We start from the raw sequence: 14,721 nt of genomic DNA on the forward strand, positions 1-14,721 counted from the left end.
CATATCATCCCACTTTCTCCTGTTCTCATAACCAAAATTCCATAATACCAATATAATCTTCGTAATGCTTCTTTGCACAGCTTCTTTATCCCCTCCTTGGAACCCAGGAGACCAAATCTGCACACAGTAGTCCAGGTGCAGTCATATTAAGTCATTTTGCCTTGTAAAGAGGCAAAATGACTTGCCTATCCTTAAATGTCAAGATTTGCTTCAACATTGCAATTATCCTGTAAGTTGTATATACATTTTGCTACATGACCTTTGAACTTTAAATTCCTATCCACCATTACAAGAAGATCCCTAGCCTCATCAGGTTCTTGTAACATAGCACTGCTAATATAAAATACCATTGGAAATCTCATTATGCTAGAGTACATAACTTTACACTTACTAACATTCGACTGACAGCCATTTTAAATTGCCCAAATTTCCAGCCTATTCAAATCATTCTATATCAGTAGCATCCTTGATTGCCCTGCCTATCTCCACATCATCATCATCATCATCAGATAATAACTGCACATCTTCTGTTAGACCTGTCCTAATGTCATTAATGTATAGACTGAACAACAATGGCCCAAGGACTAAACCCTGGGGTACACCACTAGTCACCTTAAATCCGGCAGATTCGCACCTTCAGTATACCACTTTTTTGATACCTATCTGTTAACCATCCACTTATTCAAGTCAAGAGTTTATATTCCAAACCCATATTCTCCAGTTTTTCATGTGGTATCTTATCATATGTCTTAGCAAAATCCAACATTATCACAGTGTATCCATTCCCTTTATTCAACACTTCACAATAATATTGCTATAAAATATGAACAACCTGCTAAAACATGACCTACCTTTAGTAAATCCATGCTCTTCCCTGCAGAATATAGCTTGTCTGTCTACCCATTTCTGTATGTAAATTCTTACCAACTTCTCTAATATCTTCACCACCCCACCTGATACTGATAGGTCAGTAGTTAGACACTGGTTTTTAGTCAGACACTCCTTGTACAACAGAACTATCATACATTCTTTCCGTTTCTGTAGTATCTTTCCTGAGCTGAGACTCAACTTATACAAACATGTCAAAGGCCTTTTTTTTTGTTGTTGTACCACGGTGTTGTACCACCTTACCCCAGTCCTGAAGATACTTTCAGGCGCAAACTTTGTTTGCTCACACTTGGATAAAGGATTAAACTAAATTTATTAATGTGAAAGGCCTAGCCAATTCAGGTGAACATGCCTTTAGCATATGTTATGATATTCCCCTGTCCTCATTGCCAAATTCTTATCTAGGTTATGAAGCAGCTCTTCAATCTTGTTCTCATGAACCTCTAACTGTTCATTCAATGTAGTACAACTGTGTACCATGTTATGTAGGAGTTAAATGGATGAATAACACCATTAAGCTTGAGCTGCAAAAAAAAAAAAACTATGGAGGGAATTTAAGGAGAAAGGTGACTGGCAGGCACATGAACAGTATAAAGCGCAGGCCAGAAGGGTGACGAGTGTGGTAAGAAAAGCAAAAAAGGATTACGAAAGAACATTGGCCATGTGGTGTTGTACCACCTTACCCCAGTCCTGAAGATACTTTCAGGCGCAAACTTTGTTTGCTCACACTTGGATAAAGGATTAAACTAAATTTATTAATGTGAAAGGCCTAGCCAATTCAGGTGAACATGCCTTTAGCATATGTTATGATATTCCCCTGTCCTCATTGCCAAATTCTTATCTAGGTTATGAAGCAGCTCTTCAATCTTGTTCTCATGAACCTCTAACTGTTCATTCAATGTAGTACAACTGTGTACCATGTTATGTAGGAGTTAAATGGATGAATAACACCATTAAGCTTGAGCTGCAAAAAAAAAAAAACTATGGAGGGAATTTAAGGAGAAAGGTGACTGGCAGGCACATGAACAGTATAAAGCGCAGGCCAGAAGGGTGACGAGTGTGGTAAGAAAAGCAAAAAAGGATTACGAAAGAACATTGGCCATGTGGGCTAAAGAGAATCCTAAACAGTTTTTTAGATATGTAGCAAGTAAAAGGAAAAATGCACATGGTAGAATGATTTTAAAGAATGCCGATGGTAGGGAGGTAACTGAATCAGTTGAGATAGCTGAGTTACTGAGTGAGCACTTTGCAAGAATATATCATCCAGGTGGTGACATTGCAGAAATGAATAAACCAGTAGATTATACGGGAATTGTGGTGAATGAAGTGGAGGTGAGTAGTCTATTGCATAACCTCAATGTCAATACATCTGTGGGGTTGGATGGTATTCCAGCTCGTGTAGTACGAGAAGCAGCTAATGAATTGTTAGTACCCTTGACCATTTTGTTTAATTTGAGTCTCCGGTCTGGGTTAGTCCCGAGCGGGTGGAAGGAGGGGAAAATAGTTCCACTGCATAAAGGTGGTTCCAAGACCGCTGTTGTAAATTACCGACCGATTAGCATATCAGGAATCATTGTCAAGGTATTAGAGAAATTAGTCAAGAAAAGAATACAGGATTGGATAGATGAAAATGGGATATTGTATGGGGGACAACATGGTTTTGTGAAGGGTAGATCATGCCTCAGTAACTTGCTCACGTTTTATAACACAGTGACAGCTGAACTGGATAGGGGTAATGGGTTTACAGTGATACTACTGGACCTTGCCAAGGCCTTTGACAGGATACCACATGGAACCCTAATCAGTAAACTGGAGCAGATGGGGATAGATATAGGGTTGGTAAGATGGATAGGAGGGTGGTTGAAGGAGAGATACCAGAGAGTGGTTTATTCAGGAGTAGAGTCAAAAAGACGTCTTGTGACTAGTGGAGTGCCACAGGGCTCTGTTCTTGGACCACTGCTTTTCAATTTGTTCATCAATGATATTGGAAAGGATTTGAGAGGAAGTGTTCACTTGTTTGCTGATGATGCAAAGTTGGGTAGAGCAATTGTGAGTGCACAGGATGTCAAAATTTTACAGGATGATTTGGATAGTTTGGAGGACTGGGCTAGGAAAAATGGATGTCAGTTTAATGTGGCAAAGTGTAAGGTTATGCACTTTGGGGTGAAAAGAATAGCAGCAGTATATCGCATAGGTGGAACCGTACTCCAGGAGATTGATGAGGCCAGGGATTTGGGAGTGCTGGTGGATAGGGAGTTGAAGTTTAGGGGGCACATTGCAAAAGTAACTAAAACAGCTCACCAAATCACTTGGCTTATGAAAAATACTTTAACATGCAGAGAGAAGCAAGTTGTTGTTCCTCTGTATCGAGCCTTGATAAGACCCCATCTGGACTTCTGTGCCCAGTTATGGGCACCAGGGTTTCTTCGTGATGGGGAGGAAGTGGAGAGGGTCCAGAGACGAGTGACCAAGATGATAGCAGGTCTGTGGAATGAACCTTATGAGAATAGGTTGAGGATTTGTGGGTTGCAGAAATTGGACAATAGGCGAAGGAGGGGTGATATGATTGAGACATTCAAATTACTGAAGGTTTTTTATAAGATTGATCCAGAAGATATTTTTGAAAATATGACTGGTGGTGGGAGGACTAGGGGCCATGCATGGAAGCTGGGTAAGAGCGTGGTTGACAAGGGTGTTAGAGCTAGGTTTTTTACTTGGAGAGTGGTGAATGAGTGGAATAAGCTTCCAGAGTCTGTTGTGGGTGCTACGACCATGAATGAGTTCAAGGCAAGATATGATAGATACTGTGTGAATGTTGAATAGTTGTTCCAGACATGATGTTAGGGCCTCCCTCGATGAGTCTGTCGACTCCTTGGAGTTTCCTGGAACAATAATAATAATAATAATAATAATGTACATCTGGGTGATACATCTTAGCAAATGAGCACTCATTAATTGAACAATCATAGCTTCTGACACTAGAGTACCACCAACATTCAGTAAAGTTATTATTCCACATTTTTTCTTTCTTTAACTTGCAGCATAATGATAAAATTATTTTGGATTGCCTTTAGCCTATGTAGCCAATTTCTTATCATACTCTGATTTAGGTTTCGGCATAATACTCATCATTTTTCTGGCCTATACTTTATATATTTCATAACTCTTCTGACTCATATTCTCACAATATTCCTTCCATATAATCTTCCTATGGATCATTTACTTAATAAGACTGCACATCTATTTCACTCCTATCCTATTTATTCTTCGAACTCTAGGGATATATATTCAGATATCATGTTACTTTAACCCTTTTTCAGAGATTTCCATGCATTGCAGATATCCTTCCCATTCAGTAACTGATATCATGAGACCAGAAATAGTACACTCCTAAGTGGATCATAATTTCCAGCTTTGTAGTTCAGCATATAACCTGTCTTAATTGTAACATCAATATAATTAGCTACTGCCCAGGAACGAACAGCATGATCACTCTCACCAACTGGTAATAAGTCATATTCTTAACAGAGAACCCCTTCTGACACTATGAACAAATCTAACACTCTCTGACCTCTAGTTCTTTCTTTAACATGCTGCTTGAGAAAGTTGCATCACAAGAACTCAATAAATTCTGCTTCATTCTTATTATGAGATTTATCTTCTACCCAATCAATGTTTGGATAATTAAAATCACCTATAATGATCATTCATTTAGCACCCATCAGGATAAACTGGTGATGCATTTCATCGTCCTCCTGCAACAGAACTGCCAGGTCAGTAACAACACCCCACCACATTTCATCATGTTAGCATCCACTTCACACCAGAATGCCTCCAACTCACTGTTACATGGGTCATTATTACCATTATTGTACATTTCTACCCTAAATGGACTCAAGTTGTCTGACATCATTAGCAGTAGTCCCCCCACTCTCCTATCTCTTCTGTCATTCCTAAATATACTACACCCTTTACACTCAATCCCAGTTACAACATCTAATTCTGATAATCAGGTTTTATTAATACCAACAATCTTGGACCAAAACACATTCAATAAAGCAATCAACTTCTTTGTTTCTGATGCTCCTGGCATTTGTATATAAACAAATTACCACCTGGTCTTTTCTTATAATTAGATATGCAATCTGTTTGGCCTTGTAAAACTTTCTCTTTCTACTCCCCAGACACACTCAAAAGTTCATCCAAACTGAACCCAATGCGTATATTTCCACCCTTTCGCCAGATGAATAACCATGTTCAAAGCCATTCATACCTTTATCACATTGCATAACATAGCTAAACTTTCACACAGATTTTCCTTATTCCTCCTATGAACTAGTTTCCCTGCCTCTATGCATTAGATTTCAATCCCCAAAAGTAATTTTTCCATGCTCCTGATGCCAAATCCAATCAAGTGCAGGCCACCTTTCTTATACAAGCCTTTTCTGTTATTAAGTGCACTCCACACATCTAAAAACTCACATCCATGTCTTCTACACAGCCTGCACATTGAATCATTTGCTATCATTGCCCTCCTTCTTAACTCAGTACTGTCATATCTGGGTAAGCAAACCAATAATTTTTACTCTTGAACATTTCTTTCTCACTTCTCCCAACAGATCTTTCATATCCTCTCTAAATTATTAGTTTCAACAAAAATTACCACCTCTTTTCAGTTTTTCTACTGCACTTGTCATATCTTAGAAAGCATCTAATCTAAGAAAACATTCAATAAATCAACAAAAATCACTGATCTTTCAGAAGCTTCATGACAGCAAGGTTTTCACCAAAGACTAGCCTCAAACCAAATTGTTAGGTTAGAAACTTTTATGATAATACTACATGAAGGGTACATCATGATCTACTTTCTATCAACAATTTTCCTTCAAATTAATCTGTTATATGTCAGAACATTATCATCAGATCTTATATTTTGGTCTTCTAAGGCACTTATTACTGTACCAATCCACCCAGTTCTTGGTCTTCCTCTGGCTCTTTTTCCTGCAATCCTGACAAAAGCACTTTTTTTGCTCATTTTAATAATTTTTTTTTTCCAGATCTCACATATTTGTAGTTTCCAGTTTTTGATCAAATCTTATTTCTAACTCAGCTTTAAAATACAAAAGTTAAAATTGGCTTAAACCCTGTCTTGTATACAGACAGTTTAGTTTAGTTTAGACTAATTTTTCTCTTATTCCATATAATTTTATTTGGCTGACTCCTTAATATACCAGCTTTGTTAATTATCTTTATCTCTTTCCATATTGAGTTTGCCATCTTCACAGAAAATTGTGGCTAACTAGTTGAAAAGTTTTACTTGCTCCACTTAGGATGCAGTTGATGTTTTCAGTGTTCCCACCTATTTTCATAGTCTGACTTTTTAATTGCTGATTTTCATACTGAATTGATTACAGCTGTTTATTCCATCCATCCATCTTCAAGGCCCACCTTTCCTAATTGGGTTGTGGGCGCAGCAACTGCAATCCTCTAATCCTCCGTCACAATCCTCCGTCACCAAGCTCAGGTGTTCTGGTGGGACTCCCAGACATGTCCACCCAAGTTTTTGGATATAATCTATCCAGCGAGTCCTTGGCCTTCTGCATGGCCTCCTACCCTCTGGCTTGGCAAAGAGGGCCTGCTGGGTGAGCCTCTCTTGTGGCATTCTGACCAGGTGCCCGTGCTATCGTAACTGTGATCTATCAACACGGAGGAGCAGCAGTTGAGTATTGAGGGTTTTCCGAATTGCAGAGCTTCTGACCCTATCAAGTCTTGTCAGCCCACAACCCCCTCGAAGGAACCTCATTTCAGCCGCTTGGATTAATTTAGCTGTTTATTAATTTAGTTAGGATATCCTGATGAGTTCTATTGGATTTATTTAAGAGTGCAACATCTGCATAAAGTAAAGAGCTGAGTTGAATATCCCCAATTTTGATATCAGTCAATGATGCTTTCCTTCATAACATCATCCATATAGATGATGAATAACAATGGAGATAATGTGCACCTTTGTCTCACCTGATTAAACACCAATTCATATTCCTGGACCGCCTTCAATTCTAATTGCAGAAATACAACTCAAATATAGACTATGCACTGCTCAATATAATGCACCATTTTGAACTTTTTTTTGGATTCCTTCTTATATTAAGGTGAGTGATGAATTGCATCACCTAGTGTGAGACCACTGTCCTGCTTATTGGAGGCCTGAAGTGGCTTGAAAAAGCCTGATGTTTGGTTTCTAGAGGGGTTTCTGGACTACGTAGTTTAAAATTAAATTTAAAAAATTTAAAAGTTACAAAATATGCAAGGGGAGAGGGCTCAAAAGTTCTAATAAACACCTAAAACAAAAATTAATTAATTTTATGTCTTATATATTAATTAATTTTGTCTTTAATTTTAATTAAAGACATAAAATTAATTAATTTTATGTCTTTAACCCCCATCTTTTATTACAATTTGATAAAAGATGGGGGTTAAAGAAGTGTTTCTCAACCTTCTTTCATGTGTACCCCATTTTTTAATATTAATTTTTGTGGCACTGCCTCCACCTTCTCCCCTTGCAATTCTTGTGCTGAAACACTGATCAAACCCATAAGTTAGCAAAAAAAAAAAAAAAAAATAGGAATTAATTAAAATTTTTAAGTATTCATTTAAATAAATACAAATTTAAATATGTCATCAAATCATGGGAAGTCTCAAATGTTCTGAAATGTTTCTGCAAGTATAAATAAGGCTTGAAATGGTAAGACAATAGTAACACTGCAAACAGTGAGAAGTCAGTGGTCAGCGTTATTTTACTCCTATTTGTAACGACCATGATACAGGGTATAAAATGTGATACAGGGTAGTGTAGAAAAATGGATACTTCTTATGTCCAGTTAAAAATAACTGGACATAAGCAGGCATCTGACGACTGTGGAGCGTCAACGTCAAAAATTTAGGTTCACAGAATATCACTCCGAAAGTAAAATCAAGAAAGTATGCAGCAGAATATTTAGATTTCGGTTTTACAAAGACTGAAGTAAATGATAAAGAAAGACCATTGTGTGTTATTTGTTCGAAAATTTTGGCAGCTGATAGCATTAAACCGAATAAACTTAAAATGTATTTAGAAACACTTCATAAGGAGTATGTTAACAAACCTCGAGAGGTCTTTGCTGCCAAACTGAAATGTTTTGAAAAACAAAAATGTAGCATTAGAAAAGTTTTGTCTGTAAATGAAAAAGCTTTACTAGCTTCTTACAAAGTAGCATATAAAATATGCCAGGTGCAAAAATCCCTACACTATTAGAGAAGACCTAATTCTGCCAGGTGCGATCGATATTGTGGAACTATGCTTGGAGAAAGTGTTACTAAACAACTACAGTGCATACTCTATCAAATGATACTATTACTCAGCAAATTGTGATATATGTGAAGATATGCAGCACCAACTTCTGTCGATGCTTTGTGACCAATTATTCTCAATTGAGCTTGACGAGGCAACAGATATCAACAAGGATTGTTGTTTAATTGCTTATGTTCGATTTTGCGATGGATTATCAGCAGTTGAAGAGTTATTGTTTTGTAAACCAATAGAAAGAAGAGAGACAGTACCTGAATTGTTCAAAATATTGGACGATTTTATATGCAAGGCAAACATACAGTGGAAAAAATTGTGTTAGAATTTGGACTGATGGTGCTCGAGTTATGTCTGGAAGGTTTAAAAGTTTACAAACTCTTGTAAGGGAAAAATCTCCACAATCTATTTGGACACATTGCATGATTCATAGAAAAGAAGCTCTTGCTGCAAAGGAAATGAGTCCTGGTCTAAACATTGTGTTAACAACAGTTAAAATTGTGGTAAATTATATAAAAATGAGATCCTTAAAAACAAGACTGTTATCTGAACTTTGCAAAGACATGGCTGGAGCAGAACATTCGGCGTTACTATTTTACTGCAAGACAAGATGGTTATCACAGGGAAAATGTTTACAACATGTTTACGAATAAGAGATGAAATAGCAGTCGTCTTGGAAAAGGAAAATCACAAAGAAGTTTGAAGACCACTTATTTGTAATGAAATTGAGCTACTTGGTGAACATATTCGAGAAACTCAATATATTAAACCTGCAACTCCAAGGAAAAAATACACATATCTTAGAGATGAGTGACAAAATTAATGTTTTTTGTAAAAAACTAGAGTTATGGAACAAAAAAGGAAAGCAACAAAAATTAGAAATGTTTGCAAATGTGGATGAATTTATCAAAACCTACAAGGCAGAAGAGCAACACATCAAAGTTTTATTCGCAATTACTGAAAACCATTTAACAATGTTGACGAAGAATTTTAGAAACTATTTTATAACCGATGACAATATAATGGCAATGTACAAGTGGGTTAGAAACCCATTTCAAATTACACCTGAAGGTTTCTCAATTGAAAACGAGGAAATTTATAGACTTCATGTCAAGCAGTGAAATCAAAAGACAATTTGTATCTAAATCACTGTTTGAATTTTGGGCCGGTGTTATTGATAAATTTTCTGCACTGAAGTCAAGAGCTTTTCGTGCACTTTTGCCATTTCCAACATCTTATCCTTTCTGAAATCAGGTTTTCTTCAGTGGCTGCCTTAAAAACAAAATACAGATCTCAGTTAATTACAGAAAGAGAACTAAGAGTGTCAATTTCCAATGTATCACCATCATATGAAAAGCTTTTCTCTGAAACACAGGCCCAAGGAAGCCATTAATTTTTAGAGTCATTGTTATTGTTAGTTTTAGTTAGTCGCTTGGTATATTTTGCAATATTGATATGTTCCTGTAAGCATAACTAGTTTATTCAATGCAGTGGATTTCATACATTTTATTTTCAGAGTGTATTTATGTTTTTGTTTTTATATTGTTTTTGTGTCAATAAATAGTTTCAATAAAGTAGTTTTTCCTTTGATTTTCACTTTCTTTGCACCCCACAAAGAGGGTAGGGTATATGCCCCATAGGTTGAAAATCACTGGGTTAAAGCAGTTAACACACACACACACATATATATATATATATATATATATATATATATATATATATATATATGACTAGACTCTTCTCACATAAACAGTAACCTTAGTTATAGTTTGCCAGACTCACGTAGCTCTGCTATCAGACACTGGCACACTTGTGAAGTCACACGCTTGCATATGCCTAACAATAGAACTTTAGCCCAGACTGTGGCTTTAGTTCAAACTTAATTTCAGTTCATGGTCTGTTATTGTAGTGTACAATGTTTCTTTATGGTGTTTTTTGTGTTTGCTTTTAATGTTCTCATGCCTCAAGAAGTCGGCATTCTGATGAAACATGTTGTGTGTTAGATTAAATTAATTTATTTTTCTAATTCTTGGAATTCAGTCAGTAAATAATATGAACATATATATATATATATATACACACACCATATTTTTCTATAGATAACGCGCACCTAATGTATAACGTGCAGCCCAAACATTTTCATCACTCCTTTTAATGTATAGATAACGTGCATGCTCCAACTAGCGGTAGAGTTAGGAAGTACAGACAGAGGATGGAGGAATTCTTTAAAAGCACATGCATTGCTAGTAGCAGTGGTCGATTATTCTGTACATCCTGTTTTAAAATATTTCATAAAGTAAATCATTATTTGTTTATATTTTGTTATTAGATCTGAACTACCTACAGAAGACAGAAGTACTTCTCCGAGAAAATCCTACACAGCACAGTTCAAGCTTGAAGTGGTAGAAGTAGCAAAAGGAAAATGGAATCGTGAAGCTGGTAGATTGTTCAGTGTTGGAGAAAGTAGTGTTCATGAATGGTGAAAGGCTGAAATAGTCCTGAAATGTTTACATACGAAGAAACATGCTATGAGGTTCAGAAGGTGCTTAAGGCCAACCATAGGAAAAAAACTGTTTGATTGGGTTGTTAGTGAAAGAGCTAAAGGTATGAGAATATCTACCATCTGTGTGTTGCAGGAATCAAAAAGAATTGAGCAAAACAATAATATAAAGGATTTCAAGGCCTACCCATCTTGGGTTTTGGGATTAATGAAGAGAAACAATTTAAGTGCGCACTCCTCCACCAGTGTTGGACAAAATTTGCTGTGCGACTGGGAAGTGAAAGTAGCTAAATTTCGTTTGTTTCTGAGAGAAAACTTGCGTGGGGTTGATGCTTGTCACTTTGGGAATATGGATGAGGTTCCCATAAGTTTTGACATGCCTAGTTCTAGGACTGTGAATCTGAAGGGAGCAAAAGAGGTTTCAATTGCTACAACAGAGCAAGAAAGGTCTAACTTTGCTGCAGCTCTCTGTGTAACTGCAGATGGTTCCAAACTGCCACCGATGGTGATTTTCAAAAGAAAGACTGTTCCAAAAGGATGTGATTCCAAAGATATTATTGTTACTGCTAATGATAAAGGTTGGATAAATTCCAAAGTTATGAAATTTTGGTTGAAGAATGTGTGGTGAAAGAGAAAAATGGCATTTTTCATCCCAAAATCTTTGTTAGTGTTGGATTTGTGTAAGGCATGCACGACAGCAGAAGTTAAAACAAATGTAAGTATTCCAAATTGGCCGTCATTCCACGTGGTTTAACAAAAAAAATTCCAACCCCTTGATCTTACAGTAAATAAACCATTCAAAGACAATTTGCGGGCTAAGGGGGAAGACTGGATGATGAATGGCATCCATGAATATAACAAAACAGGGAAGATGAAAAGAAAGTCATATAAAGATATAGTAATGTGGATTGTAGAAAGTTGGGTTGCTATAAGTGAAAACTGTGTTAGAAATGGTTTCATTAAAGCATAAAGGAATGCAGCGGTGTCCAGTAACAATGATTATGAAGCTGAAGAAATACCAAACGAAATTTTTAACACAATTAATTCTTTCAATATTGAATCTGATGAAGAATTTTTTGGATTTGAATAGTGTAATGTTCAATAAATATTAACTAATACTGATACCTTAGTTTTGTTATTACATTTGATTTACCTCTCATACCTTTCAAATGTGTACCGTGCATGTTCATTTTTAACGAATTTAGACTTTTTTGTATAGATAACATGCACGTTATCTATCGAAAAATACGGTATATGCCTTTTCCAGATATACAAAAATTAATATTATTTCCTTGAAAATTGTTGTGGCAGTATCTATCTCCAATATTTCAATATTTTTTTTTTTTTTACAAGAAAAATGCATTATGTTTTTTAAGAAAGCAACTCCAATCCATATGATAATTAGGATTTCTACACTGAATGTTCAGGCATGATTAGCATACATACTAGAAAAAAAGAAAATTCTCTCCAGCTTATTCTCTCCAACAGAAAGTTGGAGAGAATAAGCTGGGTTCAGTCAAACAGAAATTTACAAGAGCTGGTTTTTACACTGTGTTGCAGCAAGTGCTTATTTGACTATGTAACATGTCCCCTCTGCCTAATATCAACTATTCAACGTGAAGGAAGAATTGCCAGGCTTTCCGCTCTCACTCCCGACTTTTTAATTTCTTTGTAAAAGACCTTATTTATAAAATAACAGAAGAAAAGAAAGGCAAAATAATAATAGGTGAAAGAGAAACTTGTAAAAAAGATAAGATGATAATTAATATTGACAAAACTAAACCAATGAAAATAGGAAGAAAGACAGTGGAAGTAACAATTTTAAACATTTGATAGTTTAAATTAAATACAGAATGTACTTAATTTCTTATTGTCATTCTGTACAATTAAGTACAGAATGACAACAAGATGGGTAAGAATGACAATTACAAAAAATATGAAAAAGTAACATTATCCAACAACATGAAACTAAATTCTACAATAAGTTCATTATTCTCCCTTTTATAGAGCTAGAGCTCAGACAAACAATTAGAAAAGACGTGGACAGAAAATTGCTAACCTTTGAAATGAAATGTCATAGAAAATTCAAATACAATGGATAGAATTCAAAAACAAATTATCAAACAACAAAATCTAGAATAATTTGGTCAGAGAATACATTCAGAGAAACTAGTGTATCAGGCGCTGGATGGATAGATGAAAAGATCAAAATCTGAGAGATCAATGATTAACAGAGTTACAGAGAATACAAACAAACATGCACTTTAAGTCAGAAGATGAGAGATGTTGGGCAGGAAAGAAGAAAACAGTTAATCACCATCAATTAGGGGCTCAACCTGACCTAGAACAGAAGAAATAAGAAGACAATTACAAGAGAATATACCTGACACTTATTATTAAATAACTAATTTAATAAAGCAGCATACACACCTAGCAGATAATTTACAACTATCCTTTGACATAGTTTCTTTGAGTGATGATTTACTACAGTGCCTGCTTACTGTTCTGGAGTTGAAATCTGACTCAGAAGACGAATTGCCTGCATGTCCACTATGATTTGCCTCACTTCTGTCTGCAACTTTTTGTCTTTTATATTTTTGATAGCTTTGGACTATACAGTTAGAAGAATTATCCATCATCTAGAAAATCATAAAATACCATTATGTAAAAAATCTCATCTGGCTTGTGAGTAATCAACATGCAATTTTAAACTGAAACAGCACTTTTCATCATCTTCAAAGAGGATAACAAAGTAGCATATTTCCAAGTAATGAAAAAAAAAAAAAAAAGGATCAATTTTTATTTCTCATGTAAAAGCATATATATATATATATATATTACAGAACATATATTATTACAGGAAAAAAAGGATAAGGACAGATGATTAATGAGAAAAGGAATCAGTAGAAAGAACAGCATGAATTTAGCAGAAAGCCATGTCAAAAGGCCATGGGTTTAAAGTACAGCATGTGTTTGTTAAATCTACTCTGGAAAAGATAAATGATTTTGAATTTAGTGTCAATAAAAACAATTTAAAATTAACAAAATAAATAAATAGAATGGATGTGAAGGAAATATTTATATGGAATACGCATAATAAGTTAATATTTAAATTAAGTTACCGACAGTGATTAGAATGATGAACAAAAAACTAATACTATACGGAAAATATGTTATGTCAGTAAATTACATGGCCAGTTTGCCTGTTTTACAAAAGCTTAACTTCCTGAGAGAAAACCTGCCACCTCCATATAACAATAGCAGACTAGCAGAGTTGACCAACTGAAAAGTCCTTATAAAAAGTTCATTGCATTCTGAACAAGTTTAAACCAGATCTTTCCAACCAAAAGTTTCACAACTACATTACAAAGTAAGAGAGAGAGCACAGGGATTTATAATGCATTAGTGGCTTATATAGGAAACTAGTTGACACATATATAATAATAACAAGTTGTGTATGAGTGTATGGCGTGTCAGAATAAGAAGACAGGTCACATGAAGAGGGACAGGTTAAATAATTAACTTAGATTAAGTCTGTTTAAGAAACTATCTAGAAAGATGTGATGCAAAAAGAATTAGGCTTAAAGGATTCAGAATTAAAGATGCCAAGAAATTATATTCTTGGTTTAATCCTTTAGCATTAGACATGTCTGTAAGGATATGTGCTTTGCATTATGGGATACCAAGGCAAGTGATGTGAAGTCATTAGCCTCTATATACAAGTAGCCCAGTCGTGAAATTACTTCATGCACAAACTTTGTTTGCTTACACTTGGATAAAGGATTAAACCAAGAATATAATTTCTTGGCATCTTTAATTCATAGTATAACCAAATGAAAAACCATTCAACAGTCGGAATTATGGTACATTATCAGTTAATTATGTCTCTTCACCAGTCTGTTTAGTGGGATGAAAAATTTGCTTGTAAGAGGGGAAAGCCTTATTATTTCAAGTTGAAATCTTACCTTTTCAAGGGATATGCAAAGGAAACCTT

General features: G+C 35.4%; 1 protein-coding gene across 1 annotated transcript in view; it reads right to left on the reverse strand.

Annotated features, from left to right (window-relative positions):
• The window catches only part of LOC150109226 (protein arginine N-methyltransferase 6-like), a 333,254-nt gene that overhangs the window by 299,568 nt on the left and 18,965 nt on the right, over positions 1–14,721 (reverse strand). Inside the window, exon 2 of the mRNA XM_090412246.1 lies at positions 13,158–13,366. Within this exon, the coding sequence (XP_090268372.1) occupies positions 13,158–13,366 (209 nt within the window). The remainder of the gene's footprint in view (positions 1–13,157; positions 13,367–14,721) is intronic.

The sequence above is a fragment of the Typopeltis vanoorti genome, chromosome 2 (assembly GCF_054136105.1).
Source record: "Typopeltis vanoorti isolate ZY-2024b chromosome 2, IOZ_Tvanoo_1.0, whole genome shotgun sequence".
NCBI lineage: Eukaryota > Metazoa > Arthropoda > Arachnida > Uropygi > Thelyphonidae > Typopeltis > Typopeltis vanoorti.